The 27,038-nt window shown below is 32.0% G+C and overlaps 2 protein-coding genes across 7 annotated transcripts; one reads left to right on the top strand and one right to left on the bottom strand.

Moving 5' to 3' along the window:
- Nucleotides 1–1,059: 1,059 nt before the first annotated feature.
- LOC148603412 (uncharacterized) lies at nt 1,060–15,213 on the bottom strand. 6 transcript variants are annotated; one of them, XM_088552976.1, is made up of 8 exons: nt 15,123–15,164; nt 9,379–9,406; nt 8,241–8,618; nt 7,882–7,994; nt 5,334–5,417; nt 4,239–4,917; nt 3,531–3,735; nt 1,060–2,031 (listed from the first exon to the last, which is right to left on the bottom strand). In XM_088552976.1, exons 4-8 carry the CDS (start codon nt 7,990–7,992, stop codon nt 1,128–1,130), a joined length of 1,983 nt encoding a protein of 660 aa, XP_088409102.1. In that variant the 5' UTR covers nt 7,993–7,994; nt 8,241–8,618; nt 9,379–9,406; nt 15,123–15,164; the 3' UTR covers nt 1,060–1,127. The 6 variants fall into 6 exon arrangements, with proteins under 6 accessions (XP_088409102.1, XP_088409103.1, XP_088409104.1 ...); XM_088552977.1 differs by lacking the exon at nt 7,882–7,994; XM_088552978.1 differs by lacking the exons at nt 7,882–7,994; nt 8,241–8,618 and having other exon boundaries at nt 15,123–15,204.
- On the top strand, nt 8,239–26,799 carry LOC148603411 (cytosolic Fe-S cluster assembly factor nubp1-like). The gene is made up of 9 exons (XM_088552991.1): nt 8,239–8,312; nt 14,817–14,880; nt 15,141–15,224; nt 17,190–17,355; nt 18,332–18,423; nt 20,613–20,672; nt 21,989–22,194; nt 23,367–23,456; nt 24,595–26,799. Exons 1-9 carry the CDS (start codon nt 8,280–8,282, stop codon nt 24,700–24,702), a joined length of 903 nt encoding a protein of 300 aa, XP_088409117.1. The 5' UTR covers nt 8,239–8,279; the 3' UTR covers nt 24,703–26,799.
- Nucleotides 26,800–27,038: the final 239 nt, after the last annotated feature.

Below are 27,038 nucleotides of genomic sequence, written 5' to 3'. Positions count from 1 at the left end.
TGGAAAACAAAGTAAAAAAGATTTGTTAATTACTGAAGTAATTTCAAGACACAGATCTCAAATTTTGACTTACGTGAGGAATATATATCTGAAATAAACTTGATGGGCTTTCAATGGTCAATCATTAAATTCATGTTAATCAAACTTATGCTGTGGGCTACTCAAACAACTTTTTAGAAAAGGTTAAATTGTTTGTTCATTCTGATTAAAATCAAGTCCCAAACCCAAACAAATTAAGAATATGGAGAGTCCAATCCACCCTCAAAACATGAATTATTCTCTTATTAATTTTTCTCAATGTTTCTCTCCTGAAGTGACAAAAATATCTGGTAACTATTTCTAGAAAACATGGGATGCTACACTTTTGGGACATCTGGTCAAAGTTCCTGTTGATTGGTAGAGTCTGGTTCATTGGTTGTTTATTGGTTCAAGTAGTTAACATATGACATTTTCCATATTAAAGATAAAATTACTTTTTAAAGTTAAGATCCTCCAATGAAATTTGCCAACTCAAACTCTGTGAACTAAAGAAGAAATCTCAGCAAATCATAAAACTTCATATCCACATATACAAAGTATATCAATCTAACAGATCTATACTCACGACAAGAAATTTTCAGAACTTTCATGTGGGTAAACATTTTTATTACTATGAGGGATTTTAAAGTTATTGATACACCTGGAATTTCTTATCCTTATTGTGAAATAAATGTATCATTTAGTAACAAATGTCATGATTGGAGTAATCATATTACAGTGAATGCTATAGTTAACTTCAGCAAACAGATTTGGTCTTTCTTTGATAAAATGACAATAACCTGAAGAACCCCTTGAGGTAGTTAACTAGACAATATTGAAAAATAGATTGAAAACTTTCTATCAAACTGAGATTAAAATACTTGTGAAATGACAGAAAGTTTAAATCTCTATGTTAATCGAAGAGTGAACTATCAAAGACATTGCATCAGGTAATGTACATTCAATCAAGGGAAAACGAACTCATCTCCAGAAGTTCACTATATTACTTGCTGTAAACCCTTAAAACTGAGAACAAAATAGTTTCTATTGTACTAAATTTTATCTTCAAGAAAATGTACTACAAATAATGTATAAAAGTGGTTCTGATATCAGCTGTTCTCGTACAGCTCTTCAACTCTCTGGATATTAGCGATTAATGGTTCTGGATTATAAGGGAAAAGCCCTGACAGCCTTAGTTTTTCCACTTTGATTCTTAGTCTGATAATGCATGCCATCATGGAATCTAGCAGATTATCACACCTGGAAACTCTGATAAACTGTGATTTTTCAGAAGTTTCTCCTATCTCCATATGGTCTATAACGTAATGATTCTTCTTATTTTGATTAAGTGTGGTAAAAGAGGTAATTTCATAATGCCCAGACATATCAATTGTTTCAGCATGATTAAGAGTTATGTCCAATTGTTCAATATCATCAGGTTCATAACTCTCATAATGAGTTATGGATGTATTGCTTGTTTCAGTTATCTCCCTTGAACCACCATAATCTATTTCAGCATCTTCACTATTACTATCTGAGTCATATAGTCCTACAAGCATTAGACCACTAGAGACGACACTGCTCATAACAACTTCAGACCCACTATTGGTATTATTACTCAAATCTAGATCTCTTTCCTCATTTTTATACTGGTTTCCCAACTTTGGCTCAGTCTGCTGCTTTAATTTGCAATTCCTTGAATATTTTGATTTTTTCTTTAGGTTGCTGCTACAACCCTGTTTATGGCAATCATTTTCACCTCTTACTCTTTTAAGGTCAATTGTTTTAGTGCTGAGCATCCTTGTTTCAATTCTATTTGTAATACTTCTAAACACATACCACTGTGTATGTACACATTTCAAGTAGCGAGAAAAATACAACAAAAAACATGTTTCAGGGGAGGTAATCAGATCAATCAATAGGGATTCATCAAACTCCATAGCTTTTAAGAAGTAAATAAACTGTCTGTGTGGGTTGAGTATTGCATTCAGTTCTGCCAGGCGTTTAAAATCACTGAAAATATATTTAATTGTCAAAATAATACAATAAAATAGTAAAATAGAGAAAATTGCTTATTAGAACTGTATTGGTTAATTTCAATAAGTATTAAAACTGTATACTATAAAAAAAACTATTTTTTTATATTTGTCCTTGTGCTAATTTTGTGTGAAAATCTATACAAATTTTTGTGACCCAATCAGAGTACTATAAACATATTAATTTTTCGTGGTTGCCAATTTTCACAGATTCTGTCAAATGAACGTATTTATGGGTATAGATTTTTGCAGTATCAAAAATGGTTAGTGATATATAGTGTTAACAAATCCATTTCGCAGGTACTACTTTTTCGTGGTTTTCTATCCATCTCAAAAATAGCGAAAATTAGTACACTGTGAAAATTAATACATTAACAAATCTAAGTGCCAATTGTAAATTATATTACATCGGGACATTTCTGCTAAGAAAATTTTAATTCACTGGTATGTTACTAGAATATCTCTACAATGTAAGTGATCAGGTTCTGACAAAACTCTAAAAATGTAGTTTTCTTCCTTTTGCTATGTGTAATTTGTGGTCTATGCATCTATTTTCTTGAAAAATATTTGTCTCATTATGCTCTGCGGTCTGGTACATCATTATAACATTGATTGCCATTCTATCACTTGCCAAGGATTAAAACTCCTTTTTCCTCTTCACTTGAGATGACTAATAAGATGTACTGATGCATTTGCTACTTTCACCATACTGTTAAAGTACTATACATATGTAGTTCACGGGGTACCAATTTTCTTGGTTTTCGTGGGTAGGCAAAACCACAAAATTTAGTTCCCAACAAAAAGAAGATGTCCATTGATGTGTATACAGAAAACCTCATAACCACGAATAAAAGAATCCATGAACTTGTGTTTCTTCCCTAATCCACGAAAATTGGTATCCAGAAATTTAAGTAATTTTACAGTACCTATTCCTTTCTCTGTTTATTGTTCTCCTCAAATTTGAACCAAATTCAATGAACAGTTGTTTAATTTTAAAGTGTCAGTCTCTGTAAGAATCAGGCAGTGTGTGAAACATGGTATGACAAAACCCACCATTTTGAAAGTGTAATTTGACTATTTGGACCATCAGAATCATGGAAAATTGACAAAATTTTCCATTTCATGTTGGAAAATTGAGTAATAATATCATAGAAATGCACTGAAAATGAACATTCCAAGGGCAGATAAGTCTGTCAAATGCTTCATTTTTCTTACATTCTATTGAAAAGATATTGAGCAAATCCAGCAATGCAGAGATCAAATAATAGTTTTTTCCAAACAAAGAAAGCACCCTTGAGTGAAATTATATTGTCAGATTGGTGGGGTTTTGACATGCATGTTTCTGATTTCCCATTTTGTCAGATTCTTACAAATACTAACACTTAGTGCATTTGTTGTGGTAAAGAAATTGCACCCGAAGCCCCTAAAAATATTTATTTATGATTTACCTCTCTATACATGTAAAGCTGTACTTACCTTTTGTCATCAAGGTTTTTATAAATATCTAATAAAGTTAGCAGGGATTCTATCCACATATCATCCTGGTCACAAAATAGTGCAGGAATCCAATTATCTTCAAAACTTAAGCAGCCTAATACAGGTCTTTTAAAATTTATGGATTTCATAAACTGGTCCAAATCACACAGGCATTTGATACACTGGTCTACAGTTGATGGGGTCTCTAAAAGGTAAAGCTATGGAAATTAAAATGCATCATTTGATAAGTAATAAAAACCTAAGAAAAAAACCAAAAATGTATTTTACCTAGTCGAAAGCATACAGTAATCACCTCATGTGAGCACAAAAAAGAATAATTTGTAGATGCCATTGCCATCATTTGATCATTTGGGTGCAGTTTAAGTTTTTGAAAATTATCAATCAGAAGCTTTGATAGCCTAAGGTGGCCATCAATCAAGAGAAATCAATCATTTGTAAGTTTTTCACATAAATTGGTTAAAACAAAATCAGTTAAGTGATTTTCATGTGGTTAAGTAAATTGTTTCACACACATACAATTACATGTGATAAAGGCATAAGCAAGCTCGCATGGACCTCAAGCTGACTAAAACAGTTCATGGTATGACATTTACCAGTTTAAGTCTCGTGATCATATGACCATGTTTTTTGCAGGGAAAAATTTTTTATAATGTTTGCCGAACAAACAATTGTAACTGCTATCCTCACCCTTCAAGTTTGTTCTTTGTGTTTCTTGTAAATTCTTAGATACAATTGCTACAGATTTTAGAGTCAGTATCACAACCAGCCTCAGCTGAGTTCCATCCAAAAACCAGGTTGACTTATTAGGTCCAATAAAACCAGATTCTTCTCCTATAGGTAAAGCATAGAATCCATGTTTTTGCAAAAATGTCAAGATTAAATTGGCACAATCTATAAAACTTTGATGGATTTTAAGTAAGGGAGATAAATCACTGTATGGCAAAGCAGTGTTGACCAATTGTAATACATTCCTTGAAAAAAGAGGGTATTTTGATTTTACCATAATGTCTAAAATTGTACTAAAATTTACAGTTATCTCCCTTAAAAGGTCATATCTATCATCTTCTTTAGTGGCACAAATTTGTTTTACAATTTTCCTCCAAAGTCTTACAGTTTCAAACAGAAATACATCTTTTTCTGTTAAATTTTCCTGATTCATATAAATATGTGAATCAATAGAAGAAGAAATTATTCTGCTCCAATGTTTGGTTAAATAATAAAGAATTGTGTTCTTGTGTTCAATCTTCCTGTATGTTCTGTTGGAGAAAGTTTTATTTAAACAAGTCAGAACTCTATTCTTCATCCAAAAAGAATGTTCTGTTGTAAGCTTGTCTATCAACCATTTTAAAGACACTTCAAGGTCAGTCTGAAATAGATTAAAACATGAAGTTGCATATGTTGTCATGCTACATAGATATACCCACTTATTTTATATACTGAAAAATGTAAAAAGCCTCACAAAGCAAGAAACAGATATTGGATAGCTAATAAAATCACTTACAATGTATGTACCATATAAATAAAGCCACTCACATGTACAAACTTTGAAATCAATCCATCTATAGGGAGTCAAGAAAGTTTCATTGAAATTCTGACAGCTGGATAGAGGATCAATGACAGACTAACAAGGTAAATATACACATGTACCATACACTCGTTGAGTCAGTGAGGTTATAAATACATGTACTTACTTCCATTCACATGTATATGTTATTATACTTTACTGCATAACTGCACAATTTGCTTTGAGAAAGTAATTAACTAATTATATTGTACATGTACCTTTGAACTATATCTACATAAAATTGATTTCAGTTCTCCAGCAATGGCAAAATTCACATAAGAATCTTCACTAACAATATCAATCTGAAAGAAAGAAGACAGAGTAAATTATTGGCAGTTGTTTTTAAAAATGCATTAAAATGTTATCATTATACCTAGAAATTGACCCTTCCCAGCTAGTTTTCAGAGCAAGCTCAGTTGGTATTCCTGTGAGGTATTTTCCATATTTTCCCAAAAAATTTGATTGAAATCTTTGAGTTTTTAACAGGAAAAAAGAAATGGGGCGAATGAACCTGGATTCTAAATGGAGAATGAAACTTATTAGCCTCATTGAAGAAATTAAAAGTCAATGCATAAGTCTTAGTTAAGTTTACAGATTAAATCTGCTTTCCCATTTTGTCAGTTTTGAGGTGAAGGTCAAGATACATGTGCATGTAAATGCTGTAGGAAGCTGACATCAGTGAGTTCTTGATGACAAACAGACATTTACCAAATAAATACATGTACAAAAAATGAAGAACACTTTCTTCTTTATTGTCCTCACTATGACTTAGAACAATGAATATTATTTAATAAAATTAACAATATAACTTCAGGATTTAGTGTATATAGTGATAGAACATAACATTTCAAAACAGAAGCTGCAAATAATTGAATGCCTGTGTCAAATTTAATTCCTTTTGTCTTGTGGAGTACTAGTATATGGAAGCATAGACCTGTAATTAAAGTTTGTTTGTTTGTTTGTTGGGATTTAACGCCTGAGCAGCAATATTTCAACTATATTCAGGCGATGAACATAAGAGGGATGACAAAATGAACATGAAGTGATGATGGTGAAATGAAAAAAGGGATGGGACACAAGGATAATAGGGTTGACAAATTCCGATTGCCACAAGAAAAAGGGAGGGATGGGTAGGGTCAGGCAATTTAGCCTCCTGTGGCAGAGCGCAAAGGTTCCTACTCCTATTGAATACCACAGCAGGCTTCTTTACCGTGTAAGGAATGTGACATCTTTCCCACAACACAGTGCACCACCATGGTCTGCGGTCAGGTTTTCCGCACCATAGCCTGACAACCCCAGCATGTAACACACCAGGGGTACCCCATTCCACCATCTAAGGCACACATCCCAGTTGCTCTGTGGGCAGAGCGCCTAGCCCCTGGCTAGGTTTCTGAGCACTATTTAGTCGCCTTTTATGACAAGCTTAGCACTGCTGCAGGCCTATTCTTCTGACACCCGGACCTGCACAGGACTGTAATTAAAGTTTGTTTGTTTGTTTGTTTGTTGGGGTTTAACGTCCGAGCAGCAATATTTCAGCTATATTCAGACAATGAACATGAAATGGATGATAAAATGAACATGAAATGAAAAAAAGAAAGGATGGATCACAAGGATAATAGGGTCAACAAATTTGATTGCCACTGGAAAAAGGGGGGATGGGTAAGGTCGGGCAATTTAGCCTCCTGTGGCGGAGCGCAAAGGTTCCTACTCCTATCGAATACCACAGCAGGGTTCTTTAACGTGCGAGGAACGTGGCATCTTTCCCAACACGGTGCACCACTATGGTTTGCTGTCAGGTTTTCCGTATTATGGCCTGACAACCCCAGCATGAAACAAGCCAGGGGTACCCCATTCCACCACCTGGGGCACACATCCCAGTCGCTCTGTGGGCAGAGCGCCTAGCCCCCGGCTAGGTTTCTGAGCACTATTTAGTCGCCTTATAAGACAAGCTTAGCGCTGCTGCAGGCCTATTCTTTTAACACCCGGACCTGCACGGGGCCTGTAATTAAAGAGATTTGCAACTAACTTAAATATCACATTTTCACACAGCGGGGAACGAGATCTCGTACTCACTTAAACAACAGCTTGACTTTAAATGAACACACCTAAAATGTATTCTGAATATCGAAATAAAACCTTCAGTTTCCTTTTCTACAATATCCTAGCTTCATGTTCATACATGTACCACATTTTTCCTTCTACCAAAACAAAAACAAAACAGAAGTATTGAAAACAAGTTACCTACCCCCTAATTTTAACGAAAATGAAAATAATTAAAAATTATCATTTATTTATTTTTTTTGCAAATTAACCTACCACAATTTTTTGTATTTAAAGGTAATTGAACTAAATCCATTTTTGTGTCTATTGGGCATCTGCTACAATTCATTTAAATTCAGATCATTTCATCAAAAGGGGAAAAAGTAGTTTTAGAAATGAGTGGAAAGGTATGGGAATCTCATTTTCCATTGCATAATAATTTTAACAATAAACTGGTTAATTACCAAGTTTCTTATCTCTTTCATCATTGGTCTCTGATGTAAGTTATGAATGAAGTCTGCCTTATGAGACTTAAGTGCTGAGATAACCAATCTCGTCAAACTCAAGATGTAGGTCCAAAAGGATGCAGAACAAGTTGTTTCTGTAGAATCCTTTATATCGCGCTCTAGTGGATATATTGACGGTAAACATTTACCAAAGAAGGGTTGTTAATGAGCAATATATCAATATTTATAACTGTATGTAAAATAAAATATGTCATTTTACCAATTCTGATGCTTTTTCTTTGAGTGTCATACTTTCTTCCGTCTGTTGTATCAAACTATTAATGTATAGCAAGTCTTTCATATCAACGAGATCACCAAGTTCCTTGTCCATCACTGAAAACAACATGCACGTGTATTTGTTTACTTTTTAAACGGAAGTATTTTCTTGAAGAAAAAAAGAGTGATTTTTCTGTAACCATTTTTCTGGTCCGATAATAAATGAGAAATTATAGATTCCACGATTTTAGTTAAGCTCGCAGGGTCACACTTGAATGACTCAAATCATTCAGCCATTGATAAATGCAAATAGTTTAGTAAATGCAGGTAATAAAAAATCAAAAGTCTATCCTTTAGTCATACCTTGCTAATTTAAGATCAACTTTGCAGGGCTTTGATGAGATGTCCAAACTGGAGGAATGCCCCTCTGAATCGGTACTATTTGCCACAACATGTTGATGAATATGCATAACAGTTACACAGACATTTTCTTATATTCACACTGATACTGCATATGCACGACTTTTTAAATTTGTGGTGTTTGCAAATCTTCTGGTAGTGTCGAATACCAACAAAATGATAAACACAAGGAAGCGATGAAACGTACCACATTTTTAAGTATAATTCTAAGTGATAAGTTTCCCACTTTCGGCGAGAGTCTCCCGAGGTTTTATAACAAATTCGACAAAATCCCAATTATGTGCATGTGTCAAACATCAATTTCCCATTTGGAAATTTCTCCTGTCATACAAAAACAACACATTTACAATAAATAGTTATGACGCCATACACGCTTCTAAACATACAAAAATGACAGTTGTAATAATAACCTTATTGGAGGTGCCTTAATCTAATACTTTATTTAATTGACAAGGTTAAACATTTATTTATATAATCAATTAATTATGGCTTTTAGAATAATCCAACAGTTACTGTTTAATATTTTCTGTTATCGAAAAGAAACTTTTGTCTTTGTTTTTTATTTATTTATTTAAAAGATTTATTTAAATTTGTTTATACATATAACAATACAACATAAGCTCTGTAGAGCTTTTATCCGACATACATACATGTATATGACAAGCACAATACATAAACACATAAAACAGTAAGCACATCATGCAAAGAATAAATAATGTTTTCTAGCACAGCAATTTGTAAGCAAAATTAAAGCATATAAAGCAAACATAAAATGCAGATAGACTAACATTCAATCAATATCTTTTATATAACGCACTAGAAGTAAATCAAGCATTTAAAACACAAATAAAAAGTTATGCATCAAAATATAAAAGCCAGAGTATACAAGATAAATAAATAAATGATCTACAACTCACTGAGATCTGCAGGAGGAACACTGACACGAACTGCCCTCCCAATTACCAACCAAACTTTTAAACTGACCCAAAGGCATTTCTTCCCTCATCTTATTCGGCATTTCGTTCTAGAGTTTGGCTCCTGCATATCTGAAAGAGTGTAGCCCATGGGTAGTTGTCCTTACCCAGGGAACATCTGCTATGTTGTTATTTCTAAAAGAGTAATTACATTTTTTAATTTCAATTAGTTCGTGTAGATATAATGGACACTGTATATTAATAATGTATACTTCTATCCTCCATACTCAGTTAAAATCCCGACTTAAAAACAAATATATAGTTCTTGGTAGAGATTCTTCATGCTTTGTAAGAGATAATTCCAAATCATCTTCCAAATATACAGAGGAAGATGTTTACAAAATGCTGGAATTTTTAATCAACAACATATTTGTCCAGTGTGGTGGACATGTTTTTCAACAAACGGTAGGCATTCCAATGGGAACAAATTGTGCTCATTTACTTGCTGACCTATTCCTTCACTCTTATGAGGCTGACTTTATAGCTGATCTGATCAGAAAGAAAGAATTTCGTTTAGCTAGATCCTTCAATCTCAGTTTCTGCTATATAGATGACGTATTATCTTTAAACAATTCTAATTTCGGGATTTGATACATTGCATCTACCCAAAAGAATTTGAGATAAAAGATACTACAGACACTGTGAAGTCAGCCTCATATCTTGACCTACACTTAGAAATCGATGGTAAAGGAAAACTATTGACCAAACTTTATGACAAAAGTGATGACTTTTCATTCAGAATTGTCAACTTTCCTTTCATCTGTGGCAACATCCCTTCAGCACCTGCGTATGGAGTGTTCATATCACAACTCATACGTTATGCCAGAGCTTGCCGAAACTGCGCAGACTTTTTGTATCGCGCTAGAACTCTAACAAATAGGCTTCTGGAAGAGGGTTATGTTGCTACAAGATTGAAGTCATCACTACAGAAGTTTTGTGGTCGTCATCATGAACTCGCACCATGAAAGCTGATGTATTCAACGGGTCATATATTTCCTTTCCTCGTTTGTCTACCCCGGACTTGACTTTTTATGAGCAACTCGGGAGGGGGGGGGGTGGGGGGTGTTTCTAGAAAAGCAGAGGACGCTTACCCTACTGGTGCACCTGGTCCATGCTCCCAGTTTTTAGTGGAGTCTGAGTTGCTCATTTCTTTTGTTACTTTGTATGTATGATTTTAAGTTACTGTATGTTCTTTGTGTATGTCTGTTTTCCATGTCTGGTCTTTGTCCCTGGAATACATTCTTTTGATTACCGCTATAACCTTGGTTGCCTTGATTATTCTTTTATACACCTGTATTGCTATCATTCTAATTCTTCTGATTTTTAAACTTGGTAATTTTGATTTAATTAACAGTTGTTGATGAAAACTTGTCTGGTTACTTTATAGGCTGGACAGTGTATGAAAAAATGCATTTCATCTTCAATTTGTGAAGTATTGCATGAAGTGCAAATATGTGTACTTTTTGGGATATTTTGGTAGCACCCCTCTCAATTCCAAGAGAGTGAGTACTAATCCTAAATTTACAAATTGTGGATCTGTCAGATTTAAATTTGCAGACATTGATGTAAGCAGGTCTGCAATTTGATTTGTATAAACTTTTATAAAAGCAGAGTTTATTATTTTCTCTTCTGCAGCTATATTGATTTTGAATAACTTTAAGAAACCCTTTAATTTTAAGATACAATGCCACACATGTATTTGAATCATCAAAAAGATTATTTTCAACTCAAACTGACCTCGAACCTGTGTTGCAGTCCGTTGATTTGCTATCATTGTAATATAGGGAAACATTGTGTTTCATCTATTGGGGTGGGATGTCATGAGAAATTGGATGATTAAGTAAGGTCTGTTGCCAAATGTGTTACAAAAATAAAACATTGGCAAATCTCCAACATTGTGAACTGTGGCTTTAGAATGTTTGGGCGTTAAAAGCTATGGCTGGATTGATTTTCAGTATTGGCTAAGGTTCTCAACAATAGGCAAAATAATTATTCTGTCTTGGGAGGTTAATTTTTATTTTGTTTGGTCACCTCCCTTAGTGGGGTATAAATGTCAGATTAAAAAAAAATTCTGAGAGAACTTCATGATTATAAGGACTGCTAAAAGTTATATGAGATTAACATTTGAAAAGGAAACAAAATACATGTAGTAATTTGAAAAAAGCAATGTTAATAATTTTAATTGTAGAGTGTAAGATACCAAGCCATATAATCCAGATAATCATGATATTTGCTGAGATATTTTTTAAATCGTATGTTTATTATGCATCTCTAGGAGACTGAGAGCTAAGACACAATCAAGTAGGGATTGGATGTTTCACATATAGTGAAAATTAAACTTTAAGAAACCCTTTAGTTCTATACATGCATGTTACATGAAGGAATGAAGATTAATATTTCATGCATAAAAAATCTTGTATGGCCCTATGTTAAAAATTACATATTTGTATATCTAGATATCTAGTAGTAGCTAAGTACAAAATGTACATGTATATTAGGGCAAAAATAAGAAATACTGGATTCTCATCCCCTCCTGAACAAATTCTTCCACTCTCCCCAAAAAAAAGTATTTTGATTTTTTCCTAATTTAGGTCAATTTCTTTCAAATTTACATCATTTTTCACTTAAGGAGTTACCTAACATCTTCTCTAAAATTTATTTGGCTCATTTAAATTTTTTTTAAATTTTATTCAGTTTTTACTTTGAATAAAGAAGCAAAATATATAAATTTCAAGAAATTCTAACCACATCTTTCACAGGAATAATTCCAATGAACATATACATGTAGTACACGCAGCTTCATCAAATAAACTTTTGATCATTAAGGTGCTTTGAGTTTGATATCAGAATGTCACAATATATTAAACATTTTGCTGATTTTTACATTTAATTCCCTTAGGTGATGTGTGTACCCACTTAAATTGGTTTAAAAATATAAAAAATAAATTTGCCGTCCCACTCCTAATTTGAAAAATGTTGGATGAGAATCTAGGAAATTTTGTATGATGGCCTTAGTAAATCTATCACTTTATATTTCATTGGCATAATTGTATGAATTTGAAATTGATATTTCTTCATAAATAATCTACATATTAGTCTACAAATACTACTTAAGGTAGCAGACCTGGAGTACCCCCAAAATTTTCCCATAATTCAATTTTCTTTAAATTTGTGCATGATATCACACTAACTGTAGCGCATCATTTGTCAATTTTTTAAGAAAATTCACTGTGCAGATTTTGAACAATGAAGACTAAAATATTGCTATTTTTAGAAATATGAATCATTCACCAAACTGTCTGGTTTTTTTTTTGTTCGTTGGGGTTTAACGTCCGAGCAGCAATATTTCAGCTATATTCAGACGAATTTCACCAAACTGAACCACATCTGGTATTTTAGGGTCATTTTGACAATATATTTAAATAAATAACTGAATATGAAGTCACATTCACTTTTAAAGGATTAATATATCAGATTTAACATGAAATTTTATTCTATCTATTTTTTAGAAGAGATACTAGGCCTTTAGTTTACCAAAACGGTAAAACAAGGGTAACAAAAAAGGGGGTAATTTTGTGAAAACAAAACAAGACATACAGAGGCCAAAAATTCCTGGCTGGGGACAGGCGTAAAAAAATGTGGAGTAAAAGTACTTTTTAAAGTGATCACAACAGTCCCCCTTCAAAATCGGTCCACTGTGGAAAAATATTACACAATTAAACACACCTAAAAATCTGTTCAAAATGGTCTGACATGAAAAAAAAACATGATTTAACTTACATGGACCTTGATTTCCAACTATCAGGTAACTTTTAACAGTAAGCAAATTCTATATTTGTATAGCAAACACAACATTTTCAATTTTATGCATAAAATTGTTGATTTTGGGTAAAATTCAGTTCTGTAAAAACTGGAATGTTTGTTACTTGTCACTACATTTGCCTGAGTGTACAATTGATGAATAGAATATTACAATTTTTAAATACAAAATCAAGAACTTACTATTTATTTAAGTGAAACAATATAACATTTAAAAAGAGATGTTTATTTCAGTTTTTTAGGCCAAATAGCTACAAAACTGAAAGGAATAAGTATTTCATATATATATACATATTGTATATACATGTACATGTATACACATTTACCATTGGAAAGGGGGGAAAAGTCCAGTTAAAATCCCTACCTGATAGTGTTTTAGCTGCAAGCTAAGTATGAATTAGCTTCTCACAATGGTAATCAGACATAGTCACATTCTATTTAGACTATATACTATCCAGGTGAAATTTTATCCCATGGTGATATATTATCACAGATTATTTTCAAGGAGGATACTTGACAGTAAAAAACATTCCAGCTACATGTGTTAAATAGTTCCAGTGCTTTGCTTATTAGTATGACTTTCAGTGTTTATAAAACAGATACCGGTACATGTAGTCCTTATTGTGCTCAGGATTGTTGTATTCGACACTATTTATTTTTAAATGATGTCCAAAACTGGGTTTATATATGGTGAACAGTCTTCAGTCTTTAAATAACCATCATTAAAAAATTGCATTTTTAGCTCACAGGGTTTCAAATTAGCACCAAAGCAAGGTCCTGGACCTACAATACTGTACATTCACTTTAATTGTGAACCTTTCACTTTCTTCTTTTGGACCTTTCAATAACAATGCAAAATGAGTCCAGGATCTTTTACACTTTAAAGTAGAATTGAACGCCTGGCTCACCTGGCCCAATTGCCATCACTTGGTATCTGTTGTTGTTGTTGTCATTAATAATTTTTTCAAAACTCTTCTCCTCTATAACTACTAGACCAATTAGAACCAAATTTAGTATGAATGTTCCTTAGGGTATTTTACATAGAACTTATGTGGGGATTTTTGATCTGTCAAAAAACATGGCCACCATTACTTAAAATAGAACTTAGGGATCAGACAAGTATTTTGGCATATGTCTCCAGAACCATTAGGTTTAGAGAAATTCTTTTGGCTTAAAGTGTTCAGAATGATAACATCTATCAGTTGTTATATGTTAAGCCAAGTTGGCGTTATTGCCCTCTTACAATGTCTTTTTGCTATATTTAATGTCATTACTTTCAAAATTTTCTCCTCTGAAACTACAATGTACTGGACAGAATTTAATGAAAATTGATATGACAGTTTCTTAGGTATTGCGTTAGAAATTTTTATTCAAGAAAAACATGGCTATGTTTACAAAAAATTAGAACGTTGTTTATGACTCCAAATGGGGGATTCAGGCTTGTTAGAGCCTCCAGTTTTTTTAAACCTAGGATCTTGATATCAACCCTCATGGCATTAGCTGGAGCAGAATAGTTATGTTCATGATATTACTAATCTTACTACAAATGTATTTTATAGTCCCAGGTCTGAGGAATGATATTAGAGTTAAGGGGATATGTGTCCAATGGTTTGGGGATTTGTGACCTTTTTCATTTCAGGATTTAACAAACATTGCATGTCATTGATCTAAAACTAAGTTTCTGCATGTACAAATGTATTTTAGCAACAATATTTATTTGTCACAGGAATTAGCAGGACGAGCCAATGTGTGTGAAGGGTGTCCTGGACAAGCATTATGTCAATCTCTTGGTAAGTGTTAATCAACAAATAATAGAAAGAAATAATTTTCGTATGTAGTTTTAAAAGTAAAACATGATCTACTTGAGGAAAATGATGAAGTCATGTGGTGAAAGTATCACTTTATTTTTATATAGCTTATACATTGCTTAATACATGTACACTGTGCATGTATAAACATGCATAGAGGTGTATTCAGGCAATGTACTTTTTTTAAATTCTTTACAAAAACCCAACACTAATTTGCTTCCTACCTTTTAAAATCTTTTCAGGTGCTGTGGATCCAGACCAAGAACTCATTGATGTCAGGATGAATGTGATAAAGCATAAAATTCTAGTAGTTTCTGGAAAGGGAGGTAATGATAATTTTTTTTTTTATGAACAGGAAGTATTTTGTCTTTCTAATTAATTTTTACAGTGAATATATAAGAATATCAAGCTTCTATGCATATACAAAAATGTATTAATCCAAATAAAGTTGTAAGGACTTTTGCTTTCATTATTTACTTATTTTGAAACTTATATACAGATAGGTGATGTGTGTTAATGGCCTTTAGAAATGAATGCCTCATTATAATTTTTGGCAAAGATAATTCCCTTTGATGTTTGAAACTTTTTGAATTATAGGACTTTGAAACTAAAACAGGGAATGATTTATGATTAAATTTTGCACATGACTTGCATCGTAACTTGAGAACAACTTATCCAAATTTCTTTAAACTTATCATGGTTGTTTGTTATGATGGTCAAACAGTCTGTATTCTTTTTGGTGAAAATTAGATTAAAACTTTTTCAGTTAGGGACTTTGCAAGTTAAAAAGGAGGGGGGTTTCACATGTCATGCTGTATCTCAAAAACTGTTTTTGATTATTGCATAAAACTTTCCACACTTGTTAGATATATTAATTTGATGACTCCTTATTTTGTTTATGAGTAAATGAATTTTTCATTGAGATTTTTTGTTTAGAAGTTTTTTTCACATTTCGCACTGTGTGAGGGGAATTCAGGAGGTGCATTAATCTTAAAAAATATGTATGGGTAGTTGGGTCACAAAAAATTGCCTTCCAACCTTCCCGTACATTTATTGATGGAATAGCCCTAGGAAAGAACCAATTTGGGGAATTTTTTTTAAAAAAAACATTAAACCATGAATGCTGAAGCATTTCATAACAATTTTTGTTTCTGTCTTCTATCAACTTCCTGTTTTATTGAATTTTGAAATTTTCGATTGATGTATTTACAAGCAAAATTTTTTGCTCCCTTAATCAGAATTCTTGCTTCAATATAGTATCATATAAAACGTGTTGTTAGCAATTTTTGTGGTCTCTCACATGTATATAAACTTCTTATTGAGGAAGAATGAGGAATGAGTCAGGATATCATTGGCATAACTTCCTGTAGAGCCCTGTGTTTTTTCAAAACATTTATCATGTTTTGTTTACAAGATATATCATGTGCTCGTGGGGCAGCTGTTTATTTGTAATTGGTGATTTTGCTGGGACTTGTTCTGGTATGTTGCATTGACCTATTTGTCTTTGATACATGTACCTGAATGTTCAAGTCAAACAAAAAATGTTTATTAATGAATTTTAAATAGCTCATCTTGTACATATGTAGTTATAATTAGTTAAAACTTTTGTAAACTATATGTTATAATTCACAGATTTGATTTATGAATTTGTACAAATGGTCAATGTGTGGTAGAAATTAATGGGAAAAGTTTAGCATTTTATTTAAGGAATGTTTCCAATTTATGAACAGGTTATACCAAATAACTTGGTTTTCAGCAGTTTACTGCAAAGTGTTTTATAAAATTTGAAACTGGCCCAAACCAGGTCATTGAATATAACCTTTTTAAAAATATTAGAAATATTCCTTATAATTTAATTTCTGGGTTCTCACAATTTCTTTTTTTCTCATACTAGGTTATTGAAAATAACCTGGGTTCTCACAGTGTTTTCTTTTCATCTTAAATCATCATGGTATCTGTCAATTGAAATGTTTATACAACCTTTTGTCACATATAATGTTAATGTCTGATTTAAAAAAAAAATCATGTCTGAGTGTATGAGCCTTTTATATTCCTACTCGTAAGAGTGGAGGCTATATATTGCTGTCACCTTGTCTGTCTGTTCTTTACACTTTCCTGAAACAATTTTTCAGTTTCTATTGGATGGAATGCTTTATATTTGGCAAATAATCATATTGCTTTTTCTTTCTCTGCCTGCTTATCTACTTCTTGCTCACTGTACAATTAAATTTGATACAAATTGTAGAGGGGTCTTCGTGTGACATAACATGTAACATCTTGTTTACTTGCAGGAGTTGGGAAGTCAACAGTGGCAAGTATGTTGGCTCAGATGTTGGCTTCAAAGGCCAATAAAGTTGGTTTGGTAGACTTAGATATTTGTGGACCAAGTGCTCCAAAGCTGTTGTCAGTTGAAGGACAACCTATTGTCAATACAGAATATGGCTGGAAAACTTTACAGTATGCCACATCTATTCATTGATTCCTTGTGTACATTATCTTCACAAAGATGTCTCCAACTCTAATGATGCAATGTCGCTTTCTACATGTATTCATTGTCATTTCAATTAAAACCAGCTCTTTTCATTTGATCACTGCATTTGTAAATTAAATATGTTAAAGATCTAGTGAATCTTTATGGCTGATCATGCTGATGTGACCCCTGTATTCAGTATTGAATTCAGAAACTTGCATGTAGTGTTCTAATTACAAGAGACAGTTATAGGGCTTGTAAGTCTCATCAAGTGATCCTTGAATTCAGGAGAATGGATTTTTTAATAACTCCCACTTAAAAGCATAGGATGTGGTTTCTCTATTGAATGTAAACTGCAATCTTATCAAATAAAAAAGCTGCTAAAGTGTATAAATGATGATAATGATATGACACTTAACTATTTCTAAACTATAAAATGTGTGGTATTATTACAAAATCGAAAATTCTGATAACTATGCATCATATATATTGATGTTCGGAAGTCAAAAACTAAATACAAATTGGTCATCGGTTTTGAATATTAAAACAGAAAAATAAATTGAAAATGAGACTTAAAAGCCCTATTATTAGATTGATGTCTTTAATTTAGTTGATGAGTAAAGAAAGAAAGAAAATACGGTGTAGTACATCTGTTGGTATGTTGTTAGAAAATAGGTTGAAAAAAAAATTCAGTACATCATTTTTTTTTTGAAACTTCAAATTTCTGGTCTAAAAAAAATGCAATAATGTGATTTGGTACTACTTGTATACAACAACAAATACGAAAAAATCAATTTCGCAGGTACTATTTTTTGCGCTTTTCTGTCCACTGCTAAATTAGCAAAAATTATTACTTTTACAGTAATACTTCAAATTTCACAGGAATACCACGATAATAAGATGACTGAAAGACTCTTTTAAAGTCATATTGAATAATTAAATATAACTTTTCTGTTACTATAGGTCACCACATAACAATATTAAAGTGATGTCAGTTGGGTCATTACTTCAGTCAGATAGAGATTCAGTTGTGTTCAGAGGACCTAGAAAAACAGGTGTGTCTGCATGCCACTAAACGTATCCTGGTGAATGGTGAGTTTATACTGGAATTTATAATCAATATACATATATAATATTTTTATCTTGATAGGGATTTATTCAGCATGTTTGTTCTAGGATTCCACTTTCCTGTCACCAGGCAAATTTGGTGTTAAAAAGTTGTTTATGGTGCCCCACTTTCCCATTGGAAAGTAGAAAATTAAAATTTTTGAAAGGATTTGTAAAGATTGGAAAGCAGACTTTAATTGTGGGAAAGTTAACCTTCATTTTGCAGTTTTCCTGTGGAAACCTAAATTTTGGAAAAATCCTAAAACACAGTAATATGATTTCTGGATCCAATTTTGAATGATGTTATTTTAAATAGTTGCAAGATTTAATACCAATAAATTACACAAAACAAAATCTTACTCTTTCGTTTAATCCCTTAACAGTGGGAAGTACATGTTATTTTTAGCTGAGTTGCAATGTTGTTTAACTCAGCTATTGGTTTGATGATGGCGGCAAGGGACGTCAACATTGGTTTCCAGACTATGACTGGAAAAGATCATATCCAGTTTAAAGGAAACTTAATGATATTGTCACATACCACTTAAGTGAGATCCTTATGGATTTATGGGAAATTTTGTTTAATGTCAAGGTCACAGTGGTCAAAAAAATGAAATAAATATTCAGAAAAATTGAGGTTTCCGGATGACAACTGAAAAAGTTCACTTCTGATTCAAACCAGACTTCCAGATATTATTACATACGAGGTATGTGAGATCCCTACAGATTTTTGGAAAACTTGGTTGAAGGTCAAGGTCACAGCGGCTAAAAAAAATCAATTTTTTCTGTATAATTGAGGTTTTCGGGCAATAACTCAAAATTACATTTGAATGAAATGGAACTCTTGGATATAGTTACATACCAGATATATGAAAATACTATTGATTTTTGTTTGCAGTCAAGATCAAAGTTGTCAAAAAACTTCATTGTTTCTGTAAAAATTAAGTTTCTAGACAATTACTCAAAATGTTTGCACCCAATGCAAATGGAACTTTGGGATATTGTATATACCAGGTAAGTGAGAACTCTCTTTATTTAAAATATCTAAAATATCTCTTTCTCTAAAATGTTGTAACTCAGCTTTTCTGTGTGTTACTAAAATCATTCAAATCATGTTAATCATATGTACATTTTGATTAATGTTTAATTGGTCAGCTCATTTTTGGGCGTCATAATTGACAATAAAGCATTTGTTGTTGTTATTGTGCATCCTGGTGCATTTTGATCATATACTCAACCAATGATCCATCAAAAGATAAAGATTGAGGGGTGCAATCCTGTTAAAGAGAGCACTGATAAATTAAGATAAATGAGGCATACAAATGAGCCAGTTTTTTTTTTCAGTCCTGAAAACACTCCCAAAGTACTGTAAATGTTTTAAGTTTTTGAAGTCGCTAATTTTCGTGGATTCTGTCAAAAATGGATATATTCATGGGTATCAATTTTTGCAGTTTTAAAAAGATTACTAGTGCTATATGATGTTAAAATCCATTTTGCAGGTATCATTTTTCACATCTAAAAAAGTGAAAATTAGTACACTGCAAAAAAATAATATGTTTACAGTAACATATTTAACCACATGTGTAAAAAATTAATTTCAAGCATTTACTTTCAACATGTAAACAAATAAGTATTCATGCATAGTTATGGGATAATTAATTGGAAAGAGTGAGTAACCAAAATAAAATTACAATTTCAAAGAACATTAAGATTTTAAGATTGCGCAGAACTTGTTCCATGGGCAAGTTAAATCTCCCAGCATTCTCAGCAGGAATATTCTCAATAAACGATTGATTAGGTTTTTATTCATAGATTTTCTCAATAAATTACTTTCATTTTCAATAAATTTTAAATTTTGTGATTTGGGGATTGATATTCCAAACCATCATTAACATCAAATAAAGTTTATGTCATGAGAGAAAAGTTGAGGTTTTGATGGGGGAATGTCTGAAAGTAAAAATTACAGATTTTATTTTACATATGAATCATCAAATTTGTAACACTGAACATTCAATAATTCACAGCTATCTATATAATGATAAAAATTCTTGAACTGTCAAGAGTATAAACAACCACAAAGCATAATACCATCTCTGTTTTACTGTCTTACAGGCTTTTGATAGATGTTCTTTATTTCCAGGATTGATAAAAAGATTCTTTAAAGATACATTTTGGGGAAAGCTAGATTATATGATCTGTGGTATGTTACTTCAGTTTTAATTAGAATTGAATTAAATATTGTATTACAACCAGTTATATAGCTAGGCTTCAGGGAGTAGAGTTGGTCTTCCCTTGATTAGATGGCAATCCCTGATGATCTTCCATAGTTTGTTAACCGTAAAATTAAGAAGGCATGGGCATTTTAATCTTATATTTAGTTTGATAGAAACTTTAAATTTCTTCATCAATTGTCCAAGGAAGTCCATTAGGTGATTGTTATTTAATCAAGGTAAGACCATCTCTATTCCGTAAAGTTCACTATTTTACTGGCTGTAATAGATGACCAATTATTTTTCTTCTACCATAAAAGTCAACAGTGGAAAAAATAATTTTGTGAAGGTGAGCCTGGTATATTTTTTTGGTTTATGAAGAAGTAACCTTAATGTCTAAAGTGTTCACTGAAATTACATCTACAGCAGATTATTTCCAAGTGTGCATCGTTAGGTTACATTTTATAGGCAGAAATATTTCTTCCTCACAAATAGAATGTTGAACAAACAGTGCACAGTTTGAAAAAAAAAACCTGACTGAAGGCAATATTAAAATTATCAGTCCTGTTGACCTTTAAGACCCTGTTAAAAAGGCTTGACTTACTTTGACTTAATGTCTTTTCTCCCCAAGGATATGTAATAAAGGCATTTCCCTCAGGGCAATAACATTTTATGAGGGCAATATTTGCCCTCTCATGAGCTTTAAAGATTTCACTTCCACACAACTGTTAAAAATGTTATCCTGTTCTTTGGTGACATATGTGACACTCACAGTTAATATGATGTAATATTGTCAGTTGAAATTGCCGATCATGCACTTTATTTGCTAGTATTTTATGATCTTTCTTTCTTTAAAAGAAAAAATTGGTAAATTATTCATTACTGGTAAAAAAATATGTGATAAAAAGATTAATTCATGGTCTTTTTTAGATTGCCCTTATTATCAGCCCTTGGTTGATACTGTCCCTCATGGTTAAGCCCTCGGGGCTGACATCATGATCTCAGCCTGATAACAAGGGCAATGTTAAGAACGCCATGTATTAATCTATAAATATCATGATTAATTGACAGTCCATTTGACAGTGAAATTGCCTGAAACATTGATAATGATGCTTCCAGCTGCAGTGCAATATCAGAGGAAGTAGCCTTCTACATATGCTTTGAAGAATCTGACACAGTAATAACTGTGTGGTAATACCCTCACCAAATTTTTTCGTATATTATTAAACACCATGTGAATATGTTTTAAACAATAGGAACAACTCATTCTTCTGCAATGAACTAAAATATGTTATTTATTTTCAAGATACTCCACCTGGCACAAGTGATGAACATCTCACAGTAGTCAAAATCCTAAAAAATGTCAAGCCAGATGGTGCCATTATTGTGACAACACCACAAGCAGTTTCTATAGCAACAGTGAAAAGGGAGATAACATTCTGTAAAAAGATGGGTCTGAAGATTTTAGGTTTAGTCATCAATATGGGATCCTATGTGTGTCCCTGTTGTGATGTAAGTTTTTGTACTTATTTTATTTATTGTCTGGCCTGCCATGAAAGCTGCCCAAGGCAAGACTGAGGATTTGCTTTTCAGGAGTTAGTGTTCTGGTTAAAATATTAATGCTAAGTTTTCGGATAAGGTTAATTTAATATGAAAAGTCAACAATATTTTGTATGGAGTTGCTAAATCATCAACACATCATAGTTCAGTATCTGTTTCATGCTCCCACAGTCAAGTTCTATTGACTTAGAAATTTCCTCTGTTTTTTTAGATTTGAATGTTAAGTTTCAGATTCGGTTAACATGAATGAGGTCAATCAGTATTCAGTATGTTGTTGCATTAGCATCACTACATAACAGCAACCATGTGCAACAGGTGACATACCTCTGTGATAACAGTTTATAATTTATAAATTTCTGTCAGTGATATACATTTAAAAGCATAGCTTAAAGGGGAAGTAGATATTTAAGAATGTTTAATCCCTCAAGAAAAGAAAATCTTTTTGATGAAAATGCTTGGGATTATACAATCCCATCTTAGATATCCTTCAAAATTGCTAATGAGTTAATAAATGATGTTATTACATTTCTTATTTTATAGTATCCGTTTAAAGGATGTATTTCTGCCACACCCATATTGTGATATTGCACTCTTAACATTTTGATTACAAGTGATATTTCATGGCTGATGTCAGCTGTTTGCATTCACAATGAAAGTGTTTTATGTACTGGGTAACAAAATTATCATAGTGAATATCAATTAGTTAATGCCTGTATTTGCTCACTTATGAAAAGGCATCCAAAAACAATTACATACAATGATTCCTCCAAATTATATGTTATACCAAGATATTTAGAAATTCAGTGGGAAATTCTAAAACAGTTACGTCAGCTTAGTGTATACAATATCATATTTTATGGAACACTTAACAGTGATCTAGAACTTCATCATATGCCTTGGTCCATATCTTTTTAAGGGTTCCATAAAACATGATATGGCATGACCTGAGCTACCATAATTGTATTTTAAAAATACCCTGTGATTATCATTTTTTGTTGTTTGAGCATTCAGATATTGTAAATATTATTCTGCAATTACATTGAAAGTTATCCTTGAAAATTATTTTCTCATTTAGTTATAATAATATCATAATATGGTACAATCTTAAAGTTGTTGTTTTGTAGGAAGAAACCCAGATTTTTCCAGATTCAGAAGTAGAATTATTAGCAAATGAATCCAAAATACCTGTATTAGCAAGGCTTCCATTAGATTCTGTGAGTTAAATCATATTCTGGTCATTAATGAACACAAAGCAATTTTTTATTATCAGGTTTTAACCATTACATAGCAAGAGGGACTGGAATTTAAAAAAAATATATTCCAAATTTTAGCCCCAAAAATTTTGCTGCTTCTGAAAGAAAATTCCTTTTGCATTTGAGGCAACAATTTATTCTCACTCAACAAAGTATCCAATACTCCCATGCAGAAAGAAATGGTTTGTTCCTTAACACACCAATATATGTTCATACATATGTCATAACTAAGGAGTTTGTATAGTTTTTCTTTCAAAAATGTATGTCTTGACGGTTGGATGCTCCCTATATTTTTCTTTGAATTCCAATCTAGAGTTATGGAGATTGAAAGGCTTAATTTTGAAGTATACTATATCACGTGTATTATTTTTATGAATGGCTATTTGTAGAATATGAGTAATTATTGTTTAGCAACTAGTTTCACCCATCTCACTCAGCTGTTTTTTTACAGACACAACAACCCTTGGACTTAAGTAGCAGTCTTTCTAAAAATCAAGACAAGGTGATTCATGTATGTCAAAAACACCAAATTCAGTTTTATTTCTTGTTCAGACACAGTAACTGATCATGTAACCAGTTTTAGTTTTCCATTTGGTTGTTGTGCTTTTGAGATAAAAATTATATAGATTGTACATGAAATTTGCTCTTTGCAAGAGTTATCGTTCTTGATTTGGCTTCATTTGGTTGATTTTAGAGGGAGATAAATGTATTATTTTCTATAAAGTGCAGATCTGTATGCAGAAATGATTATCGTAATGTGATAGTATAGCATATGTAGACTAAAAAGCATCGTTTGTTTGGTGGGTTTTTCTTGACCATGAATCACTTCACCATTGGTAGTGTCTGAATTTTAGGCGGACTGCTACTTAAACAAATTTCCCAGAAATAACAAGAGCAGTTTAGAGCCATTTGAACATAATCATTTTTTTTCAAAAACTTGTTTTTGGGTCCAATATGTGGGATATATGAGATTGTGATCACAATGCTTTCTTATTTCTTTTCAAATGAATAATTTAGAGTAAAGTTGTATTCTTCTTGCTATCAGTGGATGATTTATACAAAAACCTTAAACAATGAGAAATTATGTTTTCATTTGTAGAAAATCACAGCATGTTGTGAAACTGGAAAAGATCCCATCGCTGAACACCCTGGTTCTCTGATTGTACAGAATATTGACAATCTAGTGAAATCACTTAACATCAAATAAAAAATAAACAGTAACTTAGGCAACAATTGAAAAAAAATCCTAGATTCTCATCCAATTTGCTCAAAATTTGGGGATTACACCCTTTTTTTTTTCATTTTCTTATCAATTTAGTCAAAAATGCTGTCAAATTTAAAGAAATTTACCTAATTGGAAAAAAATTCCCAAACAACTTTTGAAAAAAATTCAAATTTCAAGATGAACATGATGAATCTCTAGGAATTTTTTTTTTATTTTGCCCTTATTGCAGTAATTATGAAAAAGTGTTCATAGGTTGTGAAATATTCATTGTTTGGTGTATGTTGGTTGGATGTTCTAGCTCAAAAATTGTTAAAGAAACAAATTATAAAGATTTTAATGATTTTTACAATATAGTGTGTTTGTTATAATATCTGTTACTGGAAATCTTTTTTTGAAATCATGTGATATTAATTTAAAAAAAAATTAGGTGGAGGTAGAATTTGTTCATCTCACTTTTGCTCATATACATAAATAATCTCTGTGCACTTTTGAAACAATGATCTTCAGGCAACACACCTCTGATGTCACTTCTCCTAGGGTCCAATGTAAAAATTACTATGTTCAGTGTGTTATGGGGCTTCCTCCTTTAGTTTAACCTGAAGAGACTGTATATCACCTAAAAGCTGCATGTTTACACTAATAACTCTAAAAATAGAACATAGTTGCAGTGCAACACTGGCTCCTAGAAGACAAATAGATGAAATTAGAAAGAGAATTCCCCTACATTTCACAAATACAAATACAGAATTTATAAAAAAAATTTACATTTGGTATGTTACACTGAGCATTTTATGTACAAATAAAGATATGATTCTTTGCTAAGAACATGCTCATTTGTGCAGATTTTAATGTGCACTTTTTCCACAGCAACAACAGAAGTGCATTAAAGTTTGTGCAAAGCTATTTTTGTGTATATATTAAACACTTATTGGTTGAATTAATGGTGTGTAACCTTTACCTGTACTTCAGAAATTATACTTGTATGAATACATTTTTTGTATATATTCTAGTTTATTATATATAGTTATGTCATAGATTTTGGATATTTTCTGTTGGCTATTTGTTTAAGTAACAAAATGATGCAGCAGATGTCAGAAACAAAACAAAAATTTCTAGGACACATCTGTATGTAAATGACAAAATACATGTTTAAAAATTGAAGTAGTTAAGTTCTCTTTAGGATACTAAATAGGGTATTAGACACTTCCAGACTATTTTTATATGATAGTGTACACCACTATTGACTATTATCACAGGGTGTACATGATGTTTTGTATTTTGTACAGTGGATTCCTGTTAATCCCATAACCTATTTCATTGTCAGGAAAAAATATGCAATTAAAAGGAATATGCTATTAATAGAAATTATCAGTTCAAGGGAAAATACCTGATATTTTCAATGTTTAAGCAGGACATATTCTTTACCATGCCTAATTAGATTCCTGCCATAGTGTCTAGTCAAAAGAAAGAGAAAATGTTGTAAAAACAAAGTTCTTTAGAAAGCTGAGATATTTCAGTAATGATGTATTGTTGTTTTAGCCATTTAGGTACATTTTTGAGTAAATTTTGAAAAATGTTTATGCCATTAAGAGGAATTTTCTAATTTTTGGTCCAATGTTATGCAAGTATGAAGAATTAATATCCCCAGCTACATGGAAATGCTGTCCATCCATCCATCTGCGTTTTCCACACTTTTTTTTGTAATGATTTTACCAATTGATTTTATATTTTTTATGTAGTCTTACTATAAGAAGTTACAGATTAAATTTAACTTTGGTTAGGGTTGTTTATTTTTAATGGAAGTTATGGCCCTTGGACTTAGAAAATTTCAGTGAAATTAAAGTTTTCTGCACTTTTTTTTTGCAGGGGACATTGGAACACTGTTCTTTTATTTACATGAATAAGGTGGGAAATGTTTTTATTCTTTGAGTTTGTATGCAATTAACAGGTATGCTATTTAGTGGAATCCACTGTATATTTATTATTTGAGTTATATGAATATTGTATACATGTTATTATACCTAACTTTATTGATACCTTTTTTTTTTCATAATAAAGAAGCATTGTTGATCATTTCAAGTTTGTCATTTGATTTGTTCAAAACATTTTAATACATCAACTTATAGTAGAGAAGTAACTGTAATGCCTCCATCTTTGTGAGCAAATGTGTCGGACCCTACTCTTCAAGCTGAGTCCTCACTAGCTTAGAATTATGGTTTGAAAGTGAAAGGTTAAATATTTTAGGTGTAGGAACAAATATCTGTCTGTTTAAACCATTGTTTGAAATTTCATATGTACGATTGGCAACATCATTAGAT

Source organism: Perna viridis, chromosome 11, assembly GCF_037379345.1.
Source record: "Perna viridis isolate PV_CMFRI_1.1 ecotype Kerala chromosome 11, ASM3737934v1, whole genome shotgun sequence".
NCBI classification, from domain to species: Eukaryota; Metazoa; Mollusca; class Bivalvia; order Mytilida; family Mytilidae; genus Perna; species Perna viridis.
The sequence above is the reverse complement of the archived record's forward strand: the minus strand, read 5'-3'. Positions and strand labels throughout refer to the sequence as shown.

What these genes read in the sequence shown, in the direction of transcription:
- LOC148603412 (XM_088552975.1), bottom strand. Translation starts at nt 8,007, where the DNA reads ATGTTGTTTTCAGTGATGGACAAGGAACTTGGTGATCTCGTTGATATG. An exon ending in TATGTAGATATAGTTCAAAG is followed by an intron (nt 4,918 to 5,333) that starts GTACATGTACAA and finishes AATCTATTTCAG; the next exon opens with ACTGACCTTGAAGTGTCTTT. An exon ending in AAAAACCTTGATGACAAAAG is followed by an intron (nt 2,032 to 3,530) that starts GTAAGTACAGCT and finishes ATATATTTTCAG; the next exon opens with TGATTTTAAACGCCTGGCAG.
- LOC148603411 (XM_088552991.1), top strand. Translation starts at nt 8,280, where the DNA reads ATGTCCAAACTGGAGGAATGCCCCTCTGAATCG. An exon ending in AGTAGTTTCTGGAAAGGGAG is followed by an intron (nt 15,225 to 17,189) that starts GTAATGATAATT and finishes GTTTACTTGCAG; the next exon opens with GAGTTGGGAAGTCAACAGTG. An exon ending in CAAGGCTTCCATTAGATTCT is followed by an intron (nt 23,457 to 24,594) that starts GTGAGTTAAATC and finishes TTTCATTTGTAG; the next exon opens with AAAATCACAGCATGTTGTGA.